Source organism: Adiantum capillus-veneris, chromosome 4 (genome assembly GCF_014529385.1).
Source record: "Adiantum capillus-veneris isolate H3 chromosome 4, ASM1452938v2, whole genome shotgun sequence".
Taxonomy (NCBI): domain Eukaryota; kingdom Viridiplantae; phylum Streptophyta; class Polypodiopsida; order Polypodiales; family Pteridaceae; genus Adiantum; species Adiantum capillus-veneris.
This window is the reverse complement of record NC_140934.1, coordinates 103854524-103882287: the sequence shown is the minus strand read 5'-3', so window position 1 is coordinate 103882287 and position 27764 is coordinate 103854524. Positions and strand designations below refer to the sequence as shown.

At 45.9% G+C, this 27764-nt stretch overlaps 1 protein-coding gene across 1 annotated transcript in view; it reads left to right on the top strand.

The window, feature by feature from the left end:
* The window catches only part of LOC147459722 (tRNA ligase 1-like), a 265347-nt gene that overhangs the window by 21676 nt on the left and 215907 nt on the right, over window positions 1-27764 (top strand). Inside the window, exon 3 of the mRNA XM_086510947.1 lies at window positions 24005-24055. Coding sequence (XP_086367073.1) covers window positions 24005-24055 — 51 coding nt within the window. The remainder of the gene's footprint in view (window positions 1-24004; window positions 24056-27764) is intronic.

Below are 27764 nucleotides of genomic sequence, written 5' to 3'. Positions count from 1 at the left end.
GCACGGATTGCTCAGCTTTTCGACGTGCAAAAGAAAGACAAAAAGCACGGCAAAAAGTAGAAGAAAGGCACTGACTTCCCGGGATATTTGGGTCGTCGGTTGACATTTGACAAGGCAAAGAAACGGAAGAAGCGTGTTCGATTTGAAGGAGTACCCAATTCTTCTTCTTCTTCTTCTGACAGTTCTTCTAGCTCCTCGGATTAGAGCGAAAAAGATAGAAAAAGCAAAAAGTGAAGCAAGACACAAAGCTTCGGAACGGGCAAGAAAAAGGCAAAGAAGGCTACATCTCGCCCAGAGACTGACAGTTCTACTGAGGACTCGTCTACAGACAGCTCAGATTCCGATGATGGAAAGTTTTATGCGAACAAGGAGAATTTTTACAAAGCCAACCAGTATGACTTTCTCGAAGATAAAAGCAAGAAAGTCCGAGAGTTTAAGGAAGGTGGCCACTCGATCAAGTTTGATACTTTTCAGGATACTCAGATGCTTCGAAGGCTTTGTCTTTTATTCAGCAGTTTGACATCGCTTTCGCGGGAGGACGCTATTCAGAGCACTCCAAGATTTAGAGAGCTGCCTCTTACTCTAAGAGGAATGCTCGTACTTGGTGGTGCACGCTTCTTTTAAACAAGACTGCGCCAATTAAATGGCTGAAATTTAAGAAGCTTTTTATTTCTTCTTGGTTGGCGCAAGAATATGAACGAGATGTACGAGCTGCTTGGAACCATCTTCGGATGACCAAGAAAGATACAATCAATGCTTATTGTGAAAGATTCTGGAACTCTTTTCTACCCGTCTCTTCATTCAAGAAGATCTCGTTCAGAGAACAGATTGAGCGGTTTACCTTGGGTCTACCTACAGAGATCCGAGATCACTGCTTGGAACAGAAGTCAACTTCTATTCAGGAGTTGATGAGTCATGCGAAGCGGGGCTTTGCCATTCACTCTGGCAGTTTGACCTACCCCACAGATAAGGCCATGACACAACGAGCCGAACAGACTTTTGGGAATGAAAGTAGAAAGAAAAAGAGCAACCTAGAGAAAAAAAAAAAAAGGATGCACGACCCATGCTTACTCCTGAGGAGAGAGCTCGCTTCATCAGAGAGGGGAAGTGCTTTGGATGCGGGGAGCATCGACATATTTCCGCGAAGTGCCCTGATAAAGCACTGAAAGAACAGAATGATAAAGACGACGACAGGTCTGAGAGTTCGAGAGCAGCTGAGGAATGTGGCAGAAAAGGCAGATAAAAAAGCAGAACTGGTACCACATGGCATGGGACCTGCACCGAATCTAATGAATGAAAGTACAAACTTTATTGCTTTCGGGGCAAAGTGAAGGATCAGGAAGCTCTTTTGAAGCAGCCAAGACCAACTTCTTTTCACTTGGAATTGGCGGCTCGATTTGGAACTACGCCCGACAGACTGACTTCACAGGCGGAGGTAGTTCGACTGGCAACCGGATGGGATGTTGCCATTACACTGAGCATTGGCAAACTTTGTTTGCAATGACAGGGGTGTTCAGGGCACGCGAGTGACGCTCTACTCGGGATCCCTTGGTACCACAAGAACTACGCCGTGGTTGACTACCAGGCCGAGAAAGCGACTTTGATAAATGAAGGGCTTAGAGATTGTACTTGATGAACTTCAGTTTTCTTACTCATTCTTTTGGGAGAACTGAACGATGGATAAAGGTTGAATATGTTTTGACCTGAAGAAAAGAACGCCAAGATTTTTTTCTCCACGCTCATGCCGATTGCTTTTAAGAGGGCCTGAAGATCATACCATTGATCTGATATCTGGAAGCACGCCACCGAATCGGCCTCCTTATCGGGTGAGCCGAGTACAGAATGAAAAGATTATGAACTCAGTGAAAGACCTCTTGGAAAAGGGTCTTGTCCAGCCTAGTACTTCACCGTATTGCTCTCCAGTGTTGTTGGTTTTGAAGAAAGACGGATCTTGGAGAATGTGCATCGATTATAGCACTCTCAACGAAATCACCATCAAGAACAGATTTCCGATTCCTAGGATCGATGATATACTCAACAGGTTACAGGGATCCTCGTGCTTTAGCAGGATTGACTTGAAGAGTGGATATCATCAGATCAGGGTAGCGCCAGGAGATGTCTACAAGACAGCTTTTCGGACAACTTTTGGGTTATTTGAGTTTTTGGGGATGCCTTTTGGCTTAACCAATGCTTCTGCGACATTTAACCGGATGATGGATAGGATTTTTCGAGAGTACAAGCTATTTGTTGGCACTTTCTTTGACGACATCATTGTTTTCTCCAAGAATGAGGCAGAACACAGAGATAATCTGCTTCAAGTCTTTCAGGAATTACAAGATCACACATTAGTGATTAATGCTACGAAAAGTGAATTTTTCCTACCAGAGATACATTTTTTGGGACACATTGTGTCAACAACAGGAGTGCAAATGAACCCGGCCAAGATAGAGACTATCCGTGATTGGCCCGATTTGAGAAATGTCCATGAAGTTAGAAGCTTCTTGGGACTATGTTCGTACTACAGGCGGTTCATACGAAAGTTTGCAGAGGTTGCTTCCCCTTTACATACCTTGACACAGAAAGGAGTACCTTTTTCATGGGGACCCACAGAGGTGACCGCCTTTCGGACATTGAAAGAGAAATTGAATACGGGACCTGTTTTGACTTTGCCGGACTTGCAGAAGTCATTTGAAGTGTATTGTGATGCTTGTGGTCGTAGTCTGGGTGCGGTCTTGATGCAAGAAGGCCATGTCATAGCTTACGAGAGTCGTTTGTTCTCTAGGCCGGAGATGACAACACAGATTTATGAGAAAGAGCTTTTGGCGGTTATCCATGCTCTTACTCAGTGGCGGCATTACTCAGTTGCTTGGTATGCTAGAAGGTCAAGTTTGACAGGCATGAGGCAGAGGGATTGTTACAGCCTTTACCCATACCCACCCGCCCCTGGGAAAATATTGAAATGGATTTCATTTTTTTTGATCTCCCGAGAATACAGAATGATCACGATGATTTTCCGATTTGATGGCACGCCTGAGACGATTGTCTCCGACAGAGACCCCATATTTATGAGTTTGTTTTGGAAGGCAATTTGGGAGAACATTGGCACGTGGTTGCAGTTCTCGTCATCGTTCCACTTGCAGACTGACGAGCAATCTGAGATTGCCAATTAAGTGATTTTAGATTTATTGAAGTCTTGTATCTCGCATCAGAAGACTCAATGGGAAAAGAACTTACCTTTGGTGGAATTTGCCTACAATAACACGATACACTCTTCGACGGGGAAGACGCCATGTGAGATTGTTGAAAGTGCTGCGAAGGTTCCATCCTTCCTGAGCACGAAAGATTAGATATTTGAAGCGGATGAATATTCGCGAGACTTGGATACGGCTTTTGCCAAGGTTCGCGAGACTTTGCAGGAGTCTCAAGAACGACAGAAAAAGGCAGTGGATCGCCATCGTCGCGACTGGAAACTGAAGGAGGACGATTGGGTGCTCTTACTTTTGAGAAGGCACGCCTAAGAAAGAAAAAGGAAAGGGAGAGGCTTTTTCCAAAGCTTAGTATGTGATACTTACGGACCTTTCCAGATTACTGACAAGATAAATGACGTCTCCTTCCGATTGAAACTGCCAGATACTTGGAGGATTCACAATGCATTGCATGTGAGTCTCTTGAAACCTGTTAAGGGTGATGTGCCTGATGATGGGGAGCCTGATGAGCAACCCAAAGTGGAAGAAAACGAGGAGATCCTTGTTCCTGAACAGATTTTGGCACATAATGATACGAAGAAAGGTAAAGTCCGAAGGCGGTTCTTGGTTAAGTTCAAGAACTTTCCTGCATTTGATGCGAAGTGGATTGAGGAGGAGGACCTAGCAGATACTCCTCGGATTGTGAAACTTTACCTCGATGTTTTGGTTTAGCATAGTCTACTCCAAACGGAACCCAGAATTCAGCTTGGCCGGAGATGTGGTGCAGTGGGATGCACAAGAGGGGAGTTACTCCACTCCTTTGTCAACAGATGCCTCGATTTTGATACTAAAGTCACTGATGTCTCTTTGAGCTTCGGAGATACTGAGAGCTGACAGTATTCTGCTGGATGACTTTATGAAATGGAATTCTTGATTATGATACTGATTTGTTCTTGACTTCTTGTGAGTGCAGGAACTGATAGCCGAAATGACTGCAGCATTTTGGTCTGATTGATCTCGAATAGACATGGTTGCAATAGGGGTTAGTCAATCGGACATCGATGAGGTCCCGATTGGACCTAGATGTGATTGCTAGCTACATTGCCGATAAATCATGGTCTAAGATCCGAATGAATGTTGAATGTCATGTGATGTCCTGTGATGTCGTGTGATGTGACTGTCGATTTTGTACATGTGCTAGATGTGTGTTCCTAGTACGTAGGTACTAACAGTCAGTGTCTGCTAAGACGGTTTATGGCTTTTGTTAGTTTTGCAGGCGTAATCGCGGTTGATTACAATGCTTTCAAGAGGGGGGTATGTCACAAAGTGATGACGTGGCGGACAACAGAAACCCTAATTTCTGCCAAAAACCCTAAAATTCCTGCAAACCCTAATTTCTGCCAGAAACCCATTATTTCTGGAAATCGCGGAGGCGGATTATTATTATTTTTTGGAAAATGATGAGCGACGCAAATTTCGCTTTTTCTCTACTTAAATGAGAAAGAGAGAGAGAATGCTTTTGCTTTCATGTTTTGACTCTCTGTGAGAGAGAGAGAGCAATTGCTTTTGATTTGAAGCTTTTGGGGCTTTGCTTTTGGGCATCCCTTGTAACCTTTAAATTAGTGGTGAAGGCCTCACTTCTCAGAGCATCTGGACGCAGAGTCTGAGAGTGAAACCCTAACGACTCTCTTGTACTTTGATGATTGATTAATATAAAAAGAAATACCGAAAGGGGCGCCAGTATTTGGGGCCAATATCTCTAGGCACGGAACTCCACCGGGCCAGTGCAAATCTATTGTGATCTGTGAATGGTTTTGAAGTGGTTATTTGGTGCTGTCGCGGTTGATTCTTGACTTGGAGTGTCCAAGTCTGCTACACTTTCTTCTTGTCTTGCTTCGCGTTCTAACTTTCTTTCCATAAACATCTGGTCCAAAGCCTCCATAGGAGTTCGTGCAATCTTGTTGTAGATGGGGAAGTGGGAGGGTCGGAAAAACCTCCTGGTTTCTTCGCTACTCCCATGCTCACCACCTTCATGCAAAGTATCCATACCGCTTCGGGTGATGACCATCCACTGAAGTCTTGGGTTCTTAAGTTCACGAGGAACTTGGGTTCTTGTGGGTCTTGGGTTCTTGGGTTCTTGAGGGTCTTGAGGTTCTTGAGTTCTTGAGGTTCTTGAGGTTCTTGAGATTCTTGAGGTTATGGAGTCTTGAGGTTCTACTTTCGCTTGCAATCTATGTTAGCGAAGGATCTTCTCTTCACTCGAGTTCTGCTGTCTTCCACGGGCGCACCCGCACCCCTTGGCGGCCTTGCGCTCACACCAAGGTTGCTTTTTTCCACCTCACGTGGATTGGCCGGCCGCTAAGTGCATGGTCCGCTCTTAATGAGTGAAAAGAGGCACAAGGGGAGGCTGGACAAGCCCTTCTTTCTTGGGTTTCCTGTCACTCTTCAAAAACACGACTAGGAATCGACACGCCCAAGAGAACTTGGGTTACGTGCGACCGCAACAAGAAAAAAAATTTCTGTGGTTCTTGTGGTTCTTTCCTTGAGTGATATAGAACATTGCCAAAGCTCTGATACCAATGTAAGGAGCAGCGGAAGGAATGTTGAACTTTGCTCAAGATGAGTGCTCTGAACTGTGCTCAAGGTTCCTTTTGTTCTTATGGAAGGGAGAGCCTTCCGTTCTTAATGAGAGAGTGCAATGGACACTGTGCGTGAAGGTGCATGAGATTGAGAGATAGAGAGAGAAGAGAATACGACACCAGAATGTTGTCAAACCCTCCTCCAAAGGTCCCACGCTCTATGGCGAGAGCGGTCTACTTATGATTGCACAAATCTCTACAATGCTTGGACTTGGGACGATGTCGACGACGAGACGGGCTGAAATCTGAAACTGCTAAGGGCTGAAATCTGCAAATCTCTCTGTTGAATTTTGACTCTATGTCGGTGACGATGTCGATGGCGACGATGCGACGACGACGCGTTGAAAACGCAGATGCTGAAATCTGCATTTTCCGGGCCGAATCTATAAACCTTGTGGGATCTGACCGTGCGGCGAGGATGTGCTGCGGAAAGGTGAGATCTGCGAGGTTCGGGGGTCCTACTGCGGGATCTGAATGCTGAAAACTGAAAACGCTGGTGCTACTGTGAATTCCGTCGCGAAGGAACTGCAAAACGCTAGGTCGCCTGCTGCTCCAAACACGCTAGGGCTGATCTGCTGTTGTGGGGGAATCTGCTAACGCTAGGGCTGATCTGCTGTCTACTGTCGCCGTGGATCTGCAAATGTAAAAACGCTGGCTGATCTGATGCAAAAACGCTAGGCCTTCTGCAATGCTGAAAACGCTAGAGTTGTTGCCGGGGTTGGTCTTGCTGAGAAGTTACCTGTTGAGCAAGGTGCTCCTGCTGCCTCTTCTGCCAGAAAGTGCTAACTCTGGTTTGCTTACATATTATCTTAGCAAAATTGCCCTGCCTAGTTTGCAACAAAAGTCACTTAAAAATAATAAGTGAAAAATGTCAAAAAATAGTGAAAATAGGTTTAAATGCACTGGAAAATGCTCTGATGGGATCTAACTGGAATCTGATGGTCATGCTGTGTGCAACCAGAGGATATGCATCTAATTTAAGTGTCTGGACATGCACGGTCTGCGAACAGATTCACAAAAGTACCAGATCACTTGCTATTCTAGACTGACTTGATTGAACTGAACCCTGGTCATGCTGTAGCTTGTCAAAGGACACGTAGGGTTGGATGTGTCACGTGACACCATCCATCTCCCAGTCGGGTCATTAAAAACCAAGGTCGGGAAGAGTTCATGTCGAACAAGCGTAAGCACTCCAGAATGGCCGGCTGATCCTGCATAAGCTATCCAGTAGCCCGTAGAATAAGAAGTCTGTCTTGCAAATTGGTGCTGGTTATGCTCTTGAAGAACCACAATGTCTACTTTACATGTATGTACATAGTGCCAAGTAAGCCGCCACTTGTAGTGATTGCATAACCCACGCACATTATAGGAGATGCAATTCATAGAATTATGCATTCTATATGGTATATACAGTGGGCGAGGAGACAGGAAAAGAAAGGGGGGAGAAAACTCAAGTACCAGTGCCCATCGACACATCCTCCCCAGCTGTAGGTGCCTGAGAAGGTGGGTCAAGACCTGGACCTAGATGATTGAAAGTAAATGCACCTTTCGATGAAGAATCTTCTCCTGTAACAACTTCCTTGTAAGAGCGAACCACTTTGTCCCAAGCTTCAGCCAACGAAGTGTTGTCATTAGAAGGGAGTTTTTTTTGAGCAACATTCTTCAAAGGAGGCACATAATTACGAGAAGATGCCGGAACATGAGTTATAGCAAGTTTAAGAGGTCGAAACCTGTTCTTTTCCTTTGTCTTTAATATTTGGAGAAGCAGAAAGTGTAGACAATTGTAATTGTTTCCCCTTGCCTTTAATCGCCCCAGCTGTCGGGGAGGAGGTTGAAACTTCTTTAGTTTGAACCTCAGTAGAAGATTTTGAAGGCGAGCGAGGTTGACGAGCAGGGACGGCTTAAGGAGGTGGTTGCAGATTTGGTTCGGGACATTCGGACTGCATATGACCAAATTTGCCACAGCGAAAGCAAGAATTTGCAAACTTGCCCTATTTAAGCTTAAATGGATGCTTTTCAACCAGTGCATCCCCAGAATCGATCGAAATACCTGCTGGTGTGGGGATATCTGTAACAGACTTGGACACTCCAAGTCAAGAATTAATCGTGACAACACCAAATAACCACTTCAAAACAATTCACAGATCGCAATAGATTTGCACTGGCCCGTCGGAGTTGTGTGCCTAGAGATATTGGCCCCAAAGGCTGGCGCCCCTTTCGATATTTCTTTCTATATTAATCAGTTCAAAGTACGAGAGTGGGTTGGGATTCACTCTCAGACTCTGCGTCCAGATGCTCTAGAAGTGAATGCCCAAACCACTTATTTAAAGTTACGAAGGATGCCCAAAAGTAGAGCCCCAAAAGCTTGAAAGCAAAAGCCTAAAAAGAAAGCAAAGGCACTTTCTCTCTCTCTTGCTTGTAAAAAAGCAAAGAGGCTTTCTCTCTCTCCAAAGCTAGGAAAAAGCAGAAACTTCCGTACGGCTGGCCGCAAAACGCGCCGCAAATTACAGGCTGTTGCCACGTGGCACTGTTTCCGGCCAGAGATTAGGGTTTGCTGAAATTAGGGTTTCAGCCAGAAATTAGGGTTTGCTGAAAATTAGGGTTTCTGGCAGATTTTAGGGTTTGTAGGGATTTTAGGGTTTCTGCTGTCCGTAGCCACGTCATCACTTTGTGACATGCCCCCCTCTTGAAAGGATTGTAATTGACTGCGATTACGCTTGCAAAACCAACAAAAGCCATAAACCGTCTTAGCAGACATTGATTGTTAGTACCTATGTACTAGGGGCACACATCTAGCACATGTACCAAATCGACAGTCACATCACACGACATCACAGGACATCACCAGACATCACATGACATTCAACATTCATTCGGATCTTAGAGCATGATTTATCGGCAATGTAACTAGCAATCACATCTAGGTCCAATCGGGACCTCATCGATGTCCGATTGACTAATCCCTATTGCAACCATGTCTATTCGAGATCAATCAGACCAAAATGCTGCAGTCATTTCGTCTATTAGTTCCTGCACTTAAGAGAAGTCAAGAAAAAATCAATATCATAATCAGGAATTCCATTTCAGTAAAGTCATACAGCAGAATACTGTCAGCTTTCAGTATCCCTGAAGCTCAAAGAGACATCATTGACTCTAGTATCTAAATCAAGGCATCTGTTGACAAAGGAGCGGAGCGACTCCCCTCTTGTGCATTGCACTGCACCAGATCTCCGGCCAAGCTGAATTCTGGGTTCCATTTGGAGTAGACTATGCTAAACCAAAAGCATCGAAGTAAAGTTTCACAATCTGAGGAGTATCTGATAGGTCCTCCTCCTCCATCCACTTCGCATCCAATGCAGGATAGTTCTTGAACTTAACCAAGAACCGCCTTCGGACTTTACCTTTACTCTTCGTATCCTTATGTGCCAAAATCTCTTCAGGAACAAGGATCTCCTCGTTTTCTTCCACTTCGGGTTGCTCATCAGGCTCCCCATCATCAGGCACATCACCTTTAAAAGGTTTCAAGAGACTCACATGGAATGCATTGTGAATCCTCCAAGTATCTGGCAGCTTCAAACGGAAGGAGACATCCTTTATCTTTTCAGTGATCTAGAAAGGTCCGTAGTATCGCATACTAAGCTTTGGAAAAAGCCTCTCCTTTCCCTTTTTCTTTTGTAGGTGTGCCTTCTTAGAACGTAAGAGCACCCAATCATCCTCCTTCAATTTCATCTCGCGACGATGGCGATCCGCTGCCTTTTTCTGTCGTTCTTGAGACTTCTGCAAAGTCTCGCGAACCTTGGCAAAAGCCGTATCCAAATCTCGCGTATATTCATCCGCTTCAAAGATCTTATCTTTCGTGCTTAGGAAGGGTGGAACCTTCGCAGCACCTTCAACAATCACAAAATGGTGCCTTCCCCGTCGAAGAGTGTATCGTGTTTTCGTAGGCAAATTCCGTCGAAGAGTGTATCGTGTTTTCGTAGGCAAATTCCACCAAAGGTAAGTATCTTTCCCATTGAGTCTTCTGATCTGAGATATAAGACTTCAATAAATCTAGAACCACTGAATTTGCAATCTCAGATTGCCCATCAGTTTGAGGGTGGAACGATGACGAGAACTGCGACCGCGTGCCAATGTTCTCCCAAATTGCCTTCCAAAACAAACTCGTAAATTTGGGGTCTCTGTCGGAAACAATCGTCTCAGGCATGCCATGTAATCTGAAGATCTGGGCCACAAACAGTCTCGCTAAGTGATCCGGAGTGACTGTTTTCTTTGTGAAATGAGCCTGCTTGCTAAATCTGTCAATAACAGTCCAGATACCATTGTGACCACATCTGTGTCGTCGGGAGATCAAAAGTGAAATCCATCGCAATACTTTCCCAGGGGCGGGTGGGTATGGGTAAAGGTTGTAACAATCCCTGTGCCTTATGCATGTCAAACTTGACCTTCTGGCATACTAAGCAATTGTGCACAAACTCTTCCACATCCTTTTTGAGTCTCGGCCAAAAGAAGTATCTCTCTACCCCCTTCATGGTGGTAGCAATGCCGCGGTGACCCGTAAAAGGTGGACAGTGGCATTCAGTCATAACCTTTTTCCTCAACGGCTGTGTAACGCACAACATAGTCTTTTTCATCAAGTAGCCTTCCCGAAGGGTTCCAGCTACTGTCTCCCCATCCCGTATCTGTGTGAAAATATCTGCAAAATCTGTATCTGTGGCATACTGATCGACCATATCCTCGAAGCTCCTATGATGTATCGCAGAAATAGCCAGAACCAACGGCTTCCGTGACAAAGCATCTGCCACCACATTCTTCTGTCCCTGAACATGGACAATCTGGAAGTGAACCTGTGACAAGATGTTCGCCCACCGCATGTGCTTTTCCGAAAGCTGCTTCTGTGACAAGAAGTAGTGCAAAATCTGATGGTCTGTAAAGACAGTAAAATCCGCTCCAAGTAGGTAATGCCGCGACTGAGTAAGAGCATGGATAACCGCCAAAAGCTCTTTCTCATATATCTGTGCTGTCATCTCCGGCCTAGAGAACAATCGGCTCTCGTAAGCAATGACATAGCCTTCTTGCATCAAGACCGCACCTAGACTACGACCACAAGCATCACAATATACATCAAATGACTTCTGCAAGTCCGGCAAAGTCAAAACTGGTCCCGTAGTCAATTTCTCTTTCGAGGTCCGAAAGGTAGTCACCTGTGTGGATCCCCACGAGAAAGGGACTCCTTTCTGTGTCAAGATATGCAAAGGGGAAGCAACCTCTACAAACTTTTGTATGAACCGCCTGTAGTACGAACACAGTCCCAAGAAGCTTCTAACTTCATGGACATTCTTCAAATGGGCCAATCACCGATAGTCTCTATCTTGGCCGGGTCCATTTCCACTCCAGCTGCTTAGACAATGTGTCCCAAAAAGTGTATCTCTGGTAGGAAAAATTCACTTTTCTTTGCATTAATCTAACTTGTGATCTCGTAATGCCTGAAAGATCTGAAATAGATGATCTCTGTGTTCTGCCTCATTCTTGGAGAAAACAATGATGTCGTCAAAGAAAGTGCCAACAAATAGTCTGTACTCTCGAAAAATCCCTGACCATCATCCGGTTAAATGTCCCAGGAGCATTGGTCAAGCCAAAAGGCATCACCAAAAACTCAAATAACCCAAAAGTAGTCCGAAAGGCTGTCCTGTAGACGTCTCTTGGCGCGATTCAGATATGATGATATCCACTCTTCAAGTCGATCCTGCTAAAGCACGAGGATCCCTGTAACCTGTCGAATATATCATCGATCCTAGGAATCGGAAATCTGTTCTTGATGGTGATTTTGTTGAGAGCTCTATAATTGATGCATATCCTCCAAGATCTGTCTTTCTTCAAAACCAACAACATTGGAGAGCAATACGGTGAAGTACTAGGTTGGACTAGACCCTTTTCCAAGAGGTCTTTCACCTGGTTCATAATCTCTTCATTCTGTGCTCGGCTTACACGCTAAGGTGGCCGGTTCGGTGGTGTGCTTCCAGGTATCAGATCAATGGTATGATCTTCAGGACGAGCGGGTCATATCCCTTCCCTGGTATGTCCTATCCTTATCATTCAATTCTTTCATAAAGATCGAGTAAACAAACAGACTGGATTTCATTAATTTTGAAATGGCCGAAGCCGATACAATAGGGACAGACTCACCCTTCAGTTTTATATCAAGTACAATTGTTCTGCCCTTTTCTGTAGTCAAAGTCGCTTTTCTCGCCTGATAATCGACCACGGCATTGTTCTTGTGGTACCAGGGAATCCCTTAGAGAACATCACAACCCTCCAAAGGCATTATGAAGAAGTCCTCATGCCCCAAATACCCCTGACAATGCAACCGAAGTTTGCCAATGGCAGGTGTAATGGCTACGTCCCTGCCGGGTGCCGCTAGAACTTCCTCTGCAAGTGGTCCCATCAGATCGGGAGTAATCTCGAGCTGCGCCGCCAATTCCGGTGAAATGAAATTGGCCTTGGCTGCTCTATCAAAGAAAATCAGGGCCTCTTGATCTTTCACTTTGACCCAAGCTCGCAAAGTTCTGTACTCTCATTCATGGTGTCGGGATCTGTATCCACACAATGTAGATCCAATACTGTTTTCATCTTCCCTTTTCTTCCACGTTTCTCCGCTGCTCTCGAACTCTCAGGCCTGTTGTCGTCCTTATCATTCTGTTCTTTCTGTGCCCTTTTAGAGCACTTTGCGGAGATGTGTCCTTGTTCCCCGCATCCAAAGCACTTCCCCTCTTTGATGAATCGAGCTCGCTCCCGAGGAGTAAGCTTGGGTCGTGCATCCTTTTTCTCTGGGTTGCTCTTTTCTTTCTACTTTCCTTCCCATAAGTCTGTTCGGCTCGCTGTGTCATGTTCTCATTTGTGGGGTAAGTGAGACTGCCAGAGTGAATGGCAAAGCCCCACTTCGCATGACTCATCAACTCCTGTATAGAAGCTGACTTCTGCTCCAAGCAGTGATCTCGGATCTCTGTAGGTAGACCCAAGGTGAACCGCTCAATCTGTTCTCTGAACGTGATCTTCTTGAATGAAGAGGCGGGTAGAAAAGAGCTCCAGAATCTTTCACAATAAGCATTGATTGTATCTTTCTTGGTCATCCGAAGATGGTTCCAAGCAGCTCGTATATCTCGTTCATATTCTTGCGTCAACCAAGAAGAAATAAAAAGCTTTTTGAATTTCAGCCATTTAACTGGCGCAGTCTTGTTTAAAAGAAGCGTGGACCACCAAGTACGAGCATTCCCCTTAAGGTAAGAGGTAGCTCTCCGAATCTTGGAGTGCTCTGAATAGCGTCCTCCCGCGAAAGCAATGTCAAACTGCTGTATAAAAGACAAAGCCTTCGAAGCATCTGAGTATCTTGAAAAAGTATCAGAGTTGATCGAGTGGCCACCTTCCTTAAACTCTCGGACTTTCTTGCTTTGATCTTCGAGAAAGTCATACTGGTTGGCTTTGTAAAAATTCTTCTTGTTCGCATAGAAGTTTCCATTATCAGAATTGGAGTTGTCTGTAGATGAGTCCTCAGTAGAACTGTCAGGCTCTGGGCTAGATTTCGCCTTCTTTGCCTTTTTCTTGCCCTTTCCGAAGTTTTGTTTCTTGCTTCGCTTTTTACCTTTTCTGTCTTCTTCGCTCGAATCTGAAGAGCTAGGAGAACTGTCCGAAGAAGAAGAAGAAGAAGAAGAACTGGGTACTCCTTCAAATCGAACACGCTTCTTCTGTTTCTTTGCCTTGTCAAAAGTCGACCGACGACCCAAATATCCCGGGAAGTCAGTGCTTTTCTTCTTCTTTTTGCCGTGCTTTTTGGCTTTCTTTTGCGCGTCAAAAAGCTCAGCAATCCGTGCATCAACCACCTCTTGTAATTCCTTCGCTGAATACTGTTTGTGATCAGAAGGTTTCTTGAGAGCGGGTTTCAGTGGTGGTGTAGTGGTTTTCTGCCACTGTGTATGAACTTCCTGAAAGGAAGTCTCGCTCATATATTTTGCCAATTTCGGATCCTTTGCAAAACTGAGCATCATCTTTGTTGCATCGCCGATCAATTGACGACGCTTCATCTCTCTTTGCTCCGCCTGAGTAGGCCGGGGCGTGCCATACTCTCTGTCAGAATCTTCATTGTGATCCCTGCCCACATCTCCAGATGCAGAGGGAGTCGACTGATCCTTGCGTGAAGCCATAGGTGCCGTGGAAAAAAAATTGGGGATCGGATTTCCCGTAGAAGAGAATTGGGCCGTGCTCTGATACCACTGTAACAGACTTGGACACTCCAAGTCAAGAATCAATCGTGACAGCACCAGATACCACTTCAAAACAATTCACAGATCACAATAGATTTGCACTGGCCCGGCGGAGTTTCGTGCCTAGAGATATTGGCCCCAAAGAGTGGCGCCCGTTTCGGTATTTCTTTTTATATTAATCAGTTTATAGTACAAGAGAGTGGGTTGGGATTCACTCTCAGACTCTGCGTCCAGATGCTCTGAAAAGTGAATACCCAAACCACTTTTTTAAAGTTACAAGGGATGCCCAAAAGCAGAGCCCCAAAAGCTTGAAAGCAAAAGCCTAAAAAGAAAGCAAAGGCTCTTTCTCTCTCTCTTGCTTGTTAAAAAGCAAAGAGGCTTTCTCTCTCTCCAAAGCGTAGGAAAAAGCAGAAACTTCCGTACGGCTGGCCGCAAAACGCGCCGCAAATCACGGGCTGCTGCCACGTTGCAGTGTTTCCGGCTAGAGATTAGGGTTTGCTGAAATTAGGGTTTCAGCCAGAAATTAGGGTTTGCTGAAAATTAGGGTTTCTGGCAGAAATTAGGGTTTCTGCTGTCCATACCCATGTCATCACTTTGTGACAATGTCCGTGTCCCACAGAATATAAAATGGTTTGTGTTTGCGTCGAACTTAGGAGGGCAAATGACTTTGCCTAGTTGAGCAGCCATCAAAGGAAGAAAATGACGCCAAGTGCGAGGAAAGTCGACCACCTCAACCCTAACGGGACACTTGTGACGAATGAGACTCTGATAGTCCTTGGTAAGGGCCTAGGGCAGCACATGAGTCATCTGCGTATTGAAGAAAAGAGGAGACATTTCAAGCAGAGCATCCCGAGCATCCATGTCGGCCAGCAAGACTTCGTGGAACCCTCGCGCGCCAAAGTAAACCCCCCGGACTGCTTGCCGTTTGAGTAGGAAATCAACCCATTGGCGTACATCCTGAGCCATAGGTATTCTAGCCGGGAAAAAAAGAATCACCGCGTTAAGAGCAATAGGATCCATAAGCTCCTGTATAGGGATGCGCAGTTCCATGAGAAGAGCGGATCCTTCCCAGGCTTGACGTGCATCCTCGAAGTCCTCATGCAAACATTCTTTGATAAGGCTCAAAGCATCCATCTTCGAGGTTTCCATGGCTTTCCGACGCTTATATATACACTGATCAGTCGAATCCATATGAATCTCACACACACACACTCTTTTTTTTTTTGGGAGGTTTTTGATATATGATTGCTATAGACACGGACAGACAGACACACCGGCTAGCTGTACAGAAACACTCACACCTCTCTCTCTCTCTCTCACACAAGACGACGGAAGGACCTCGTACAGGCGAAATCAAACTTCAACCCCCGGGCGCTGTGAAGGGCTTGCACAGGGTAGGTAGATGTTGTGCAGAACAGAGTCGCGCGACAGACGAGTGGCCGAAGGATTCACCACACACCCAAATCCCCCACAAGCGGACACGCACACGCACATGACATAGACACACACACATGCAGGTTGGTTGTACAGAAACTTTCACCGACACATTAACAGCAACACACGAGCTGTACTGTGGCTGTACTTTCACACACCAAATATATGCGCGCGCGCGCACACACACACACACACACACACACAAAGCGTAAAAACTGATGACCTAGCAGCCTGTACGGAATCTCGGATTTCCCGCCGACATACTGACGTGGCAGCTGTACAGATGTCCGCAATTTGCGTTGACATGCTCACATGGCAACTGTACAGATTTTCGCAAAACGTGCTGGCATTTTTTGGCGCTAGTGCTTTTGGGACTCTGAACTCACGGCCCGGACCTTTTTAGGTTATTTGCAGGGGGAGTGACGAGGTAGTTGTTGAGTAGCTTCATACCGCAGACCGTCTGTCTTGGGAGAGTGCTCAACGGCGATGTTAATTGTGTCTTGTAACATGCATATGTGAGCATTTGTGTTGCATTGTGATGTGCCAAGCACTGAATATTCCTTTTTGGATGAGATACTTCTGGGAAATCAACGACCTAGGATATCAAGAGTGCCGATCTGGAATGAAACTCCTTATTGGATGAGATACTTCTGGGAAACCAACGTCCCAGGATATCAAGAGTTCCAATGTGGAACGAGACTCCTTTTAAGATGAGATTGTTATGGGAAGCCAACGACCCAGGAAATCAAGAGCTCCGATTTGGAATGAGAAAATTGATTGTCCCCTCGGATTGTCTCTCAGAATGTCCCTCGGAAATTTTTGAGCTAACTTGAGTTGTTTGCTGTAATCGCGGACGATTACTTTCTTTCAAGAAGGAGGGATGTCACAAATTGGTGACGTGTGAAGACACTGAAGAACGGAGCCAATCTGTAGATTCCGGCCGAGAAGCCTAAACCCGAAGTGAAGAATCAGAAGTAGCAGAAGAAGTTTTACAAACTTGCAAAGTCTTGCCGAGTGGCCTATTCTTAAAGAAGAGTTCCCACCAACTTATGGGACCCCGTCGGATGGGGCCTAAGTGACCTTAAGGCATTAAAAATTAAAGCAGGGCCAACACACACACACACACACACACACACACACACACACACACACACACACACACACACACACAAAGCGTAAAAATTGATGACATGGCAGCTTGTACGGAATCTCAGATTTCGCATTGATATGTTGATGTGGCAGTTGTATGGATGTATGCAATTCGCGTTGACATGCTTTTGGCGTGCTTTTGGGACCCGTTGCTTTTGAGTTTGATTGCTTTTCAAGGCCAAGGGCCTTTAAATATGTGCAGAGGGCTCATTCTCTGGCACTCTACTGGGTGAAGGTGCAAAGCGTGAGTACCGGCATTGTACCGAGTTCAAGTAATATAAAGAAATACCGAAAGGGGCGCCAAGGTTTGGAGCCAGTACTCTCTGGGGTGGAATTCTGTCACTCTGTGTCGCGTGTGCTCTCTCTCTCTCTCTCTCTCTCTCTTTCAATTCAGTTGTTATTGAAGTGCTAAAAGTCTGTTCAGTCTGTTCTTTCTATTGGCACGTGGTGCCTGTCCCGTGACAGTGGTATCAGAGCTTTAGGCGTGTGCTTTTCTGAAAGCATACTGGTCCCACCAAAGAGGAGACAGAGCAAACTTGCGCTTCCAAAGTCTACACGTGAAACACTTTCACAAGAAGCCCGATGCTTGAAATGTTTTCAAACAGGACATACTTTCACTACAGCGAGCCTCGACGTCTACAGAGTAGCGTTCTGCTCTTATGACAGAACGATCCTCAGGGCCACCTCGAGCTAAGAGAGCTAGACTCGCTATTGGGCTGGTCCTTGATATCTATGGCATACGCCTTGAAAGTACAAATGAATTATGTCGTGCATATGGCAAAGTCAACGGCTATAAAGCCCTTATTTTCTTTGACCCCGAACCTACAAAGAACTTCATCCATCCAGAATTCTTGAAGCAGATGCACTTTGATTATGATGCAGAGGGTGGAGAAGTAGAAGCCGAGCTAGCCACGGGGCAAACTCAGAAAGTGGTACCGCTCATTGGTGCTCTCGGAAAAGCCGATTTCCACATTATGAAGTTGGGCAATTGCAACATTCTCTTGGGCATGCCTTGGCACGATAAGAATGATGCGATTCTCCACATCCGGAATTAAATCATTACCCTGATGCAAAAGGACAGGCCAGTCGTCCTCAAAGTTCGACTGTCCGAACAAAAAACTCAATGATTTTCGAGGTGTTTTGTAGTAATATACTTTTGAACTCTGTTTGAGAAAGTATTGTTTGATTTTTTTTTGAAATGGATGGTATCTATTTTAAACCTGTCTTGGTGCCGATTTGAACTGTTTAACTCTGGTTTTAAATACTGGTTTCATTGATTGGTAATTTACTCCCGGGTGCAGTCGTGAGAAATGCTGTTTTGGTATTGTTTGAACCTCGGAACGACGGTGACAGGATGTCTGGGGAGGGTTTCGTTGTATGCTAGAAAACCTCCGAACGACGCAGATGGGATGTCTGGAGAGCGTGTGGTTGTACGAGTCCTTTGAACTCATGGCTCGGACCTTTTTAGGATATTTGCGGGGGGAGTGATGAGGTAGTCGTTGAGTAGCTCCATACCGCAAACCGTCTGTCTCGGGACTCTAAACTCATGGCCCAGACCTTTTTAGGTTATTTGTAGGGGGAGTGACGAGGTAGTCGTTTAATAGCTTCATACTGCTGACCGTCTGTCTCGCGAGAGTGCTCAGCGGCGCTGTTCCTTGTGTCTTGTAACATGCATATGTGAGCATTTGTGTTGCATTGTGATGTGCCAAGCAACTGAATGTTTCTTTTTGGATGAGATACTTCTGGGAAATCAACGACCGAAGATATCAAGAGTTTCGATCTGGAATGAAACTCCTTATTGGATGAGATACTTCTGGAAACCAACGACATAGGCTACGGCACACTAAAGCACTGCATGATTGGGGAAATGATGCAATGTGGATACAGACTCTTGGCTCCCCAATGAAACCCATTGGACTTGAAGGAGGCATGGATCCAGTAGTGCAACATAGTTCTCTGTCAATGGAATCCAATCCTCAACTGGAGCAGCCTACTCCACCTGAGGGGCTCAAAGAAGACCTGCTAGAGTGGCTGGTGTTGTAACCTTGGGCTATGGGGGATGCCGCCTGAGGGCCATGGCGAGATGATGAGCAGCTGCAGCGGAAGCGAGAAAAAGAGAGAGAGAGAGAGAGAGTCTCGACACAGCTTGAATAAACAACGCTACTACATTTTAATTCTATTAACAAAAAGTCCTTACATAGCTTTGTCAAGGTGATATTAACCATACCTTTTTCCTCATGCAAACTCAACTAATCTGATGGTCTATAGCTGCATGCCTTGAGTCTTGTTCTCACGGGCTGACCGACAAGGGCTTGAACCCAACAATCCCCCCCTCAAGCCCGAACTGGACAGACCCTCTCATGATACCTCGAGTTTTTGGTATACTCGGCAACCGTGAGTTTTAGGTTCTCTTACAACCAAGGTTTTCTGGTGTATCCATAACCTTGTGCTAGATGAGTAACCCCCCCTTGAACAGATAGGGTGTAGGCCAAAATATTTAGCTACCAAAAATGGAGTTTTTGGTTCACTGCCAAACCTTGGGTTTCAGGTGTACCCAATAACCTCATGAGAAGCGGTAAAAAATAGGTTGAGAACTGACAAAAATTGGGAGGTCTTACCACTTATCTTTGTGGCAGTGTCTATAACCCGTACGGACATGACCATGATTGACAACTGACAAAATGAATTCATCAAAGCCAATTGCAATGGTTGCTTCAGCTTGATCTCCATAGATTAGCGGCTTGATTTGAGAAAGATATATAGCACCAAAATGCATTGGGTAAGGCTCACACAAAGCATACATGTCGCAGTCTGACAATTCGATGCACCGAAGCTTCTTGCGTGCATATACCGGGATGTAGACACCGATGCACATCCTCATGAAGAAAGGAATGTTGACCTCCAATCCTAAGGCACCACCGAAATGAGAGCGTTTTAAGGTTTTATTGGTGGGGGGTGTGAAGACCCTCAAGTAAGGCCACAGATAATGGGCGGCGAGGCTCAAAAATAATAAGCCTTGTGTGAAAGTCAAAGCAAAAAATACACAGCAAATTGTTTTCTTGCTCTGCAGACGACGCCGAGATGAAGAAGATGCTTTGCAGCAGGCTAAAACCACCAAACCAGGGGTCGCTTAGGTGTCGAAGTTTCACCACAGGGCCGGGGCGACCATATTGATGCTGCTTTTGCTCAGTTTCGTTGCAGCTCGAGAGACGGCCTTCTCTCTCTGTAAGCGGCCGTACCCGCGAGATGGAGTCAAAAGCCGAGGGCCGGTAGGCTCTGATACCAGTTGTTGTAACCTTGGGCTATGGGGGATGCCGCCTGAGGGCCATGGCGAGATGATGAGCAGCTGCAGAAGCGAGAAAAAGAGAGAGAGAGAGAGTCTCGACACAGCTTGGATAAACAACGCTACTACATTTTAATTCTATTAACAAAAAGTCCTTACATAGCTTTGTCAAGGTGATATTAACCATACCTTTTTCCTCATGCAAACTCAACTAATCTGATGGTCTATAGCTGCATGCCTTGAGTCTTGTTCTCACGGGCTGACCGACAAGGGCTTGAACCCAACAGCTGGAAGCTACCAAGCCTATGCCTTGTTACGGGGTCCTACTCTATCTTTGCTTGAGAAGAACTCATCTTTCGATATCATTCCTAGTGTGCCGCCTAACCAGGGAACATGTGTAGAGGTCATCGAGGCTGCTGATTCAGATGCTGCTACAGTACTAGCCTATGGGCTTGATGTCAGATGAGCCTATTAACCATAGAGGAGGACAGAAATCTCCTCTGCACGAGTTCGTCCAATCCTCAACCTTCTCCGTGTCTGGCTATCCGACCAAGTCAAGCTCATCTCAATTGGTGAAGTCCCCTACCCACCCCCTCTCAACGCTACCCACCCCTTGTGCCTACCCACCCCACCCCCTACTTCTCTCGCCCCTACTCACCCACTCTGGTCCCTACCCACCCCCTATCCTCTACCCCTCGCCCCATCCCCCTCCCCCCTCCCCCCCCCCTCGCTCCTACCCTCCTCCAGTGTAATAGGGAATGGGCGGAACACAGCCCAAATGTTATGAAACGGCGTTCCGGACGAGTCTCATTCCCGAAATGGAGTCCGGAACGGAACACCGTCCCGGAATAGGGTGTAACTAGAATGGTGATCCGGAAAGGGGGGAACAAGGCGGAACGTGGGGCGGAACGGGCAAAAGTAGGCATTTGGGGGCAGATTTGGGGCTGTTTGGGGGGACGTATTTGGGGCAGTTTGAGGGCAGGTTTGGTGAGAGATTTGGGGTTGTTTAGGAGTTGATTTGGGACTAAGCTGAATGGAGGTAATTCAAGCCTTACTTTAGTCAACCGTTCCGGGGCCCCCTCCTCCTCCCTGTTCCCGTCCCGTTCCGGACCCTCCCGTTCCGTTCCGGGTAACTATGCCCTCCTCTCCTTGCCGGTCACCCCCCCCCCACCCTCCCCCTCTCGATCCCCCTTCCCTCGCCCCTACCCACCCCTCCCCTCGCCGGTACCCACCCCCTTCCCTCTCTCCTCGCCCCTACCCTCCCCCTCCCCCTCCCCCTCGTGCCCCTCCCCACCCCCCCTCGCCCCTACCCACCCCCTCCCCTCTTTCCTCACCCCTGACCACCCATCCTTGCCCCTACTCACCCCTCCCCTCGCCCCTACCCACCCCCTCTCGTCTTACCCCTTCCCACCCCCTCTGCACCTGGCCCCTACCCACCTCTTCACCCCTCCCCTCCACCCACCCCCTAGCCCACTATTGACCTTTTTGGCATATTTTGAATATTTCTCTTGTGTCCACGCCCTTGTTTTTTTAGCATATTTTGGGAACTAACTCCGGTCTGAAGACCATTTGTGGTAGCCAACTCCTCGCCATTTGGCTGCCTTACACTAGCTTGGTGACCTTTTGGAATTTTGTTCAGGCTTGGGTCTTCTTCGGTTTCTGCTTTCTGTACAGCCCATCTCACTGTGGCAGGGCTGCCGGTGCTTCTTCATAATCTCTTGCAAATACCTACGTTTCATCATTGTACCTTTCCCTCGGAACTTAAATATTTTCTCTACACATCAGTTTCTTCAGTCTGGTTGGGCTGCATTTTCCTGCTAGTTTCAGTGTTCTCTCTAGTTTCAGTGTTCTTTCTCATCGGGACGGCGAGTGGTCTTGTGGCGGGCAACCTGTAGCAGGGCTACAGTGTCACTGGCATAGGACGGGCAGTTAGTTACAGTTGGTCAAGAGTTCACACTGGACGGACTCGGGCCTAGGCAGTGACACGTGGCAAGTGAGACATATGGTGGTCTAGTGGACACCGTGGCCAGATCACCACCACCGCAGTTGGGAGATAGGCTTAGCTGCATTGGGATATTTTGCTAGCCGTTGGTGGCTCTTTAGGATATACATATGTGTGGTTGGTTGTTCCAATTGTCGGACACTATCATCATCATCTACTTTGTATTCTCGAGCGTCTTGAGTCTGGAGTCTGGAGTTCATGCACAGCACGTCTGCACCGTCCCTGCACATTGGAGCCTCAGCACCTCCATTGTACCCTTGAGTCTAGGCTTGGAGCTGAGTGTGCTGCCAGCCAGAGTCTGTATGGTTCTATGGTTGTGCTTTGAGTCGTCGTTCCATTTCAGCGTGATGTTTTCTTTCTGCTGGAGTGAGGTTTCTTGCATATTGCACTGAGGAGCACCCACTATAAAGAGCACGACACATCATTCCCGCTACAGATACTATTAGTTTTAAGTGGAAAGGGGTACTATACTTGTAGAGGATTGTGGTTATGGGCAGACCAAACCAGTGCCTTGGGTGTTGTGATGGGTAATTCGGTGAGACTCTCTTTAAGGGCAATAACATAGACAGTGTGGTCGTAGGAGGGGACGACCCTCTCGGCCGCAACAGACCCTGCTGAGTTTTTGCCGAGCAGCATGATCCTGCACAACAACATGATAGTGATTAGAGGGTTCAAAGTCAACAGCAACAGAGTAATCAACAAAGATAGACACATGCAGGCAGCCACGTCAGCGGAGAACTGTTTTTGTTTACAGACGAGTAGTGAGAGAGAGGATTGATGAGACTCGCTCCTAGATAAGACCTTTTGATGTGAGGTTACCAGGCGAGGATCGAGAGAGTGATGCCTAGCAGTTGGACAAACAAGTATAGCACGAGGATCAAAAGTCATGCGTTTTGGGATCAGCCTGAGGTGCGTAGGAGAGGCGAGTTCAACAGTCGGTTGATTCTTTGGAGATGTAGTTACAGGTGCCTCTCACAATAGGTACTAACGGAGACATCAGGATATTGAGTCTCTTCGTTTAGCTAAGGAGCTTGATTATTCAGCAGGCTTTGCTTCATCATCAGATGTTCCATTGTCCTTGAGGTTGCCAGCCCATTTCCATGCTCGCGATCGGTGGAGATTTCCTGATGCATGCTTGAGGCATGGCCTTTCTGTTGATATTCTCATTTTACAGCTTCCTGTAGGATGGGGCCTGACCTTTCTTGGTCAGCAATTTTATAGATTTTGGGTAAGTCTCACACTCGTATGAGAGTTAGATTAGCGATGCCTTGGATAAGTTGGTCTGGCCAGAGAGATCTTAATTATGGTACCTTCCCATAGTTACCAGGAAACTCCGTTTCGGATCCTATTGGATTGGAAACTCCATTTCCAAAGTCCCTCGTTTCTCGTGTCTGTTCTGCCGTTTCTTCATGGAGTTCTAACGTTTTATACACAAAATACCTATAAAAAGCCCTTTCCATCTTTGATGGCCTTGCCTGTCTCGTCCCCATTTCCTGTTCCAGGTAACCATGTACCTTTCCTTGACTTTTGTAGTGGACGACGAGTGGATTTCTCCCAGGCTCCCACCTCTCTTAGATTTTTGCTGTGTAGAGGATGTGCTTCCTATCTTGGGGTGCAACATAAAGAGATGTTGGGATGATTGTGGAGGCACAGCATATGGGCTTTCTAGTCCCATGGCTTTTATGAACTGCTACAGAAGGGTTCTTACAACCGATACTTGATATCATTTTGGTTACTAGCTCTGGATTAGACGGTTTTGCTGCATCTCAAGAGGTGGAGAGAGAGAGCTTTTAGCAGATTTGTGTAGGCTTCCCGAGACCAGCTTGAGCTTCTATGTGCAAATGTGTACATGAACAATGACACTAACAATGTTTACGACCTTTTCAACTTGTTTGTAGTATGGGAAGTTTTGTATGTTGATATAAATTTAGGCAATGAATTGTGTCATTACATTCTGCATGTATTTATTCTGCTTATTTGTGTATTTGTGTACTGCTTTCGCATGTGAAATTATGATTATAAAAATAGGTTGTAACGTGTTTTGGGAAATTCTTCAGGTGCGATCACGAATGATAGATGTTGTTGACTCAGGAAAGGGAGTTTTGGAGGTGATACTTCTGTATGCTCTTTTTTTCAATAAAAAAATTTGATTTAGGTTGTGCTTGATTGTGTAGTTGTTACTTTGTATGTAAGCCATAGTTTTTGAAGCTGCACAAATCTTGAAAAGGTGCGTCCAAGCTTGAGAGAACAATTAGAGATTGCAGTAGGGTTTGAGGAGGGGCCGGTTGACATTTAAGCTTTGTTTTCACTCTAAATCATAGTTGGCAAGGTGAGATGCACTCTTTTACAGTTTGGCTTTTCATAAAGTGTAAAGCTATAGTCAACTATCAACCTTTATTTAGGTATAGAAGCTGCTTCTAAAAACACAAAGCCATCATGCTTAATACTACCCTTGACATTCCTGCTAGGGGTACAGTCCAATGCTTGGGTTCCCCTGACCATTTGTGTAGTATCAAGTGCAGACATTCAACATCTTCTCTGCTGCTTTTTGCCCTCCTTTCATAACATGCACTGCCTTTGGTTGGGGGTTGGCCACCCCTCACTTTGACTAATAGTGTGTGCAGGCTTGGTGGCTCACCCCCTAAGCTTGTCAGCCACTTTATCGGCCCTCTCTTTGTCCACAGTCCATTTTTTGCCTTTCGCTGGTGCCTGCCTATTTCAGCTTTCCTGGCAGTGGGATTGTGTTTGCCTTCCTAACCTGACCACTCATCTACTATATTTTGTCAACCCATGGGGTCACTTGGATTCCTCTATCACCAGGCCTGGCAGCGTCGAGCACGGATCCATTTAGGCATTCTCGCGTTTGCTCTCCCATTGTATCTGCACTTCCGTTAGTGGTTGGACAGAAAGAGCGAATTATTGAAATCTGCAAGTCTTGAATTAACTTTCATACTTCAATTTTTCTCTCAAAGCACACTCAGACGAGCATTCGTAAGAGAGATCCGGAAAGGGAATGATGAAATGAAATCATTTGAAATGCTTATTTAGGTCTGCAAGACTCATGAGACCACAAAATTACGTTATCGTCATATGATCCAATTGTCCACTATAGAAAATACGAAAGACTAAGGTACAGATGCTAGAATGCGAAAATATGAGTAAACCAGTAGAGCCAGCTGGTGGCTTATGTGCCAAAGCCTCATCTCCTCAATGAGCTGCTCCTGTAAGTATCATCACATGAACTCTCCCATGGGTGGATGCATCATGGCATCAATCTCCACCTCCGTAAAGAACCTCATAGGAGCTGCTCTATGCCTCTCAATATTCGCTTGGATGTGGCTATAGTAAATATTCTGGTGACGTGATCTGCGAGAGGTATGGGGGCATCGAATTCTACTTATCTTTATAGCTCATTTGTGGAGAAACCCATGAGCTGAAAACTAAAGTGTCTTGAGGTCCTGCTGAGAGCTCCTGCTTCGATGGAAATCTGTGATCTGTCTCTGAATGGGTCCTCCGCTTAGAACTCCGTATAATAAAGCATGTTCGTGCCGGCGTAGCTTCAACGAAAATAGGCCAAGGCATCTCTCGTCAATGAAATCCTTCGCCCTTGACAAAAATATGTGAAGAGACAACATAATAATGGGCACCAACATATGTACTGCTCCTTTGTCTCTTGTTCTATGTCGCATAGCTGGCATATCCACTTGTCATGGGGACGGGCACCACGTGCCAATGGAAACGAACAGACTGAACAACTTTTTAAGCACTTGAAATAACAACTGAACTGAAAGAGATAGAGAGTGCACGACACACGAGACGGGGAGTGGCGGAGTTCCACCCCAAGAGAGCACTGGCCCAAACCTTGGGGCCCCTTTCGGTATTTCTTTATATTGCTTGAACTTAGTACATCGTTGGTATCCATCTTCAGCACCTTCACACTGAAGTGTGCCAAAGAATGAGCCCTTGGCTCATATTTAATGGCCATTGACCATGATAAGCAGTCACACAAAAAGCTTCAAGTTCTAAATGCATCTGGCCTCCCCAAAAGTAGCCAGCGCAAATCAAGGGAAATCCGTACACTGCTGCCACTTCAGCGCCTAAAACATAGAATTGTCTGTATGGTCCTGCCACGTCAGCATGTCAGCGGAATTTCCGGGCAGTCCGTATAGGATGCCATGTCATTAGTTGATTTTGCAAGGGAGTTGAAGAGAGTGTGTGTGTGTGTGTGTGTGGTCCCGCTTTATTTTATCTCTTTAGGTCCCCTGAGACCCATTGGACGGGGTCCCATAAGTTGGTGGGAACCTCTTTAAAAAATAGGCCTCTCGGCAAGACTTTGCAAGTTTGTAAAACTTCTTCTGATGCTTGTTCTTCTTCTGTTGCTTCTTCACTTAGGGTCTAGGCCCCTCGGTCGGGATGTGCATGTTGGCTCCGTTCTTTAGTGGCTTGACACGTCAGCAGTTTGTGACACCACTGCTTTGCGGATACTGGAGAGTATCTACTTGTCTCCGTCTGCAATTGATGGGAGGAGTCCAAAGCTCTCCTATCATACATCGAAGCCTGTGCGATGTGTGAATTCATGGATCCATGATGTAAAATAAATCAATCCTTACCACTGCGAATATTTTTTTTTGTGTACAAAACCTTTTTCTACCTTAATTACTGAGGGGGGAGTCATCCATGTCCCCTTTGTATCAATCTTCTTGAGATCATGTTTGGTAATGATCTTGGTGATGGTGTGTCCAAGGAGTAGTGAAAGGGTGGCAATCCTTTCAATTGTAAAGGCATGTTACTCAAACCAGGTTGACATCCGTGATCTATAGTCTACCCCCATGGCTAGCTGCTGAGATGAGTTGAGGGCCAATCGAGCACACCCATCACTTTGAAGCTCCCACAAGCCATGTATGTAAGATACTGATTTAGAAAGTGTCTCACCCACAACCAAATGATCTCAATTACGCTTTGAAAATCTCATGTGGCATTGCTACCTTACATCGTATTGTCATAGAGATTGTAGTGCCTAGTGATCTCTCCATACCTCTGCCTTCATCATACATTCGACCAAACCGACCACCATGGTCTAGACTAAATCGCCAAATGTGTACCCCATACAGTAATGTGCATGTCACCAATGTATAGTACAATCATAGCTTAGTGCGGGACTCTTGAAACTTGAGTGAGCACATCCTTTCCAACCGTGCAAGGGTTGCATATCCTTGTGTAGGTCTCGAAGCTGCTACCTCCGTTATAGAGGAACGGGGTCTTGTAAAAACGGCTCCCAAATATGCGTAAGATTCAACATACTCGACCACTTCCTGACCAGAAGCAAGCATTGGTGCGGATGCTCTCACCTATTGTGCTGTGATGTTAAAAATCATCACCTCGGTGTTGCCAAGGCTCATAGACAAATCTCTATTTTGTGCATATCTTTGTAATGCATCTATCTGTCTGCGTAGCCCCTCAAGGGTGTCAACAGTGAGAGAAATATTGTTTGGATAAAGCAATGAAGGTCTCCAAGTGTCTGATATCCCTGCACCTTTATCATGATTTTGATTCACCCTTTGTGTCAATATAGTCTAATATTTCATCAAAATACAAACCGAAAAGTGTGAGAGAGAGAGCATACATCCTTGCTTCACTCCAACGGTGGAGTGAACGATCTCTGATATCGCCTGTGGTGCATGCACACTACTTGTCCAATGTCACCGCCTTGTAAAGTGCCAAGATACCCCATTTAATATCACTCGGAACACCCAAATCATACAATCTATGCATCAATCTTGCTCTTAAGTACTGTATCAAAACTTCAAAAGCTTTGTG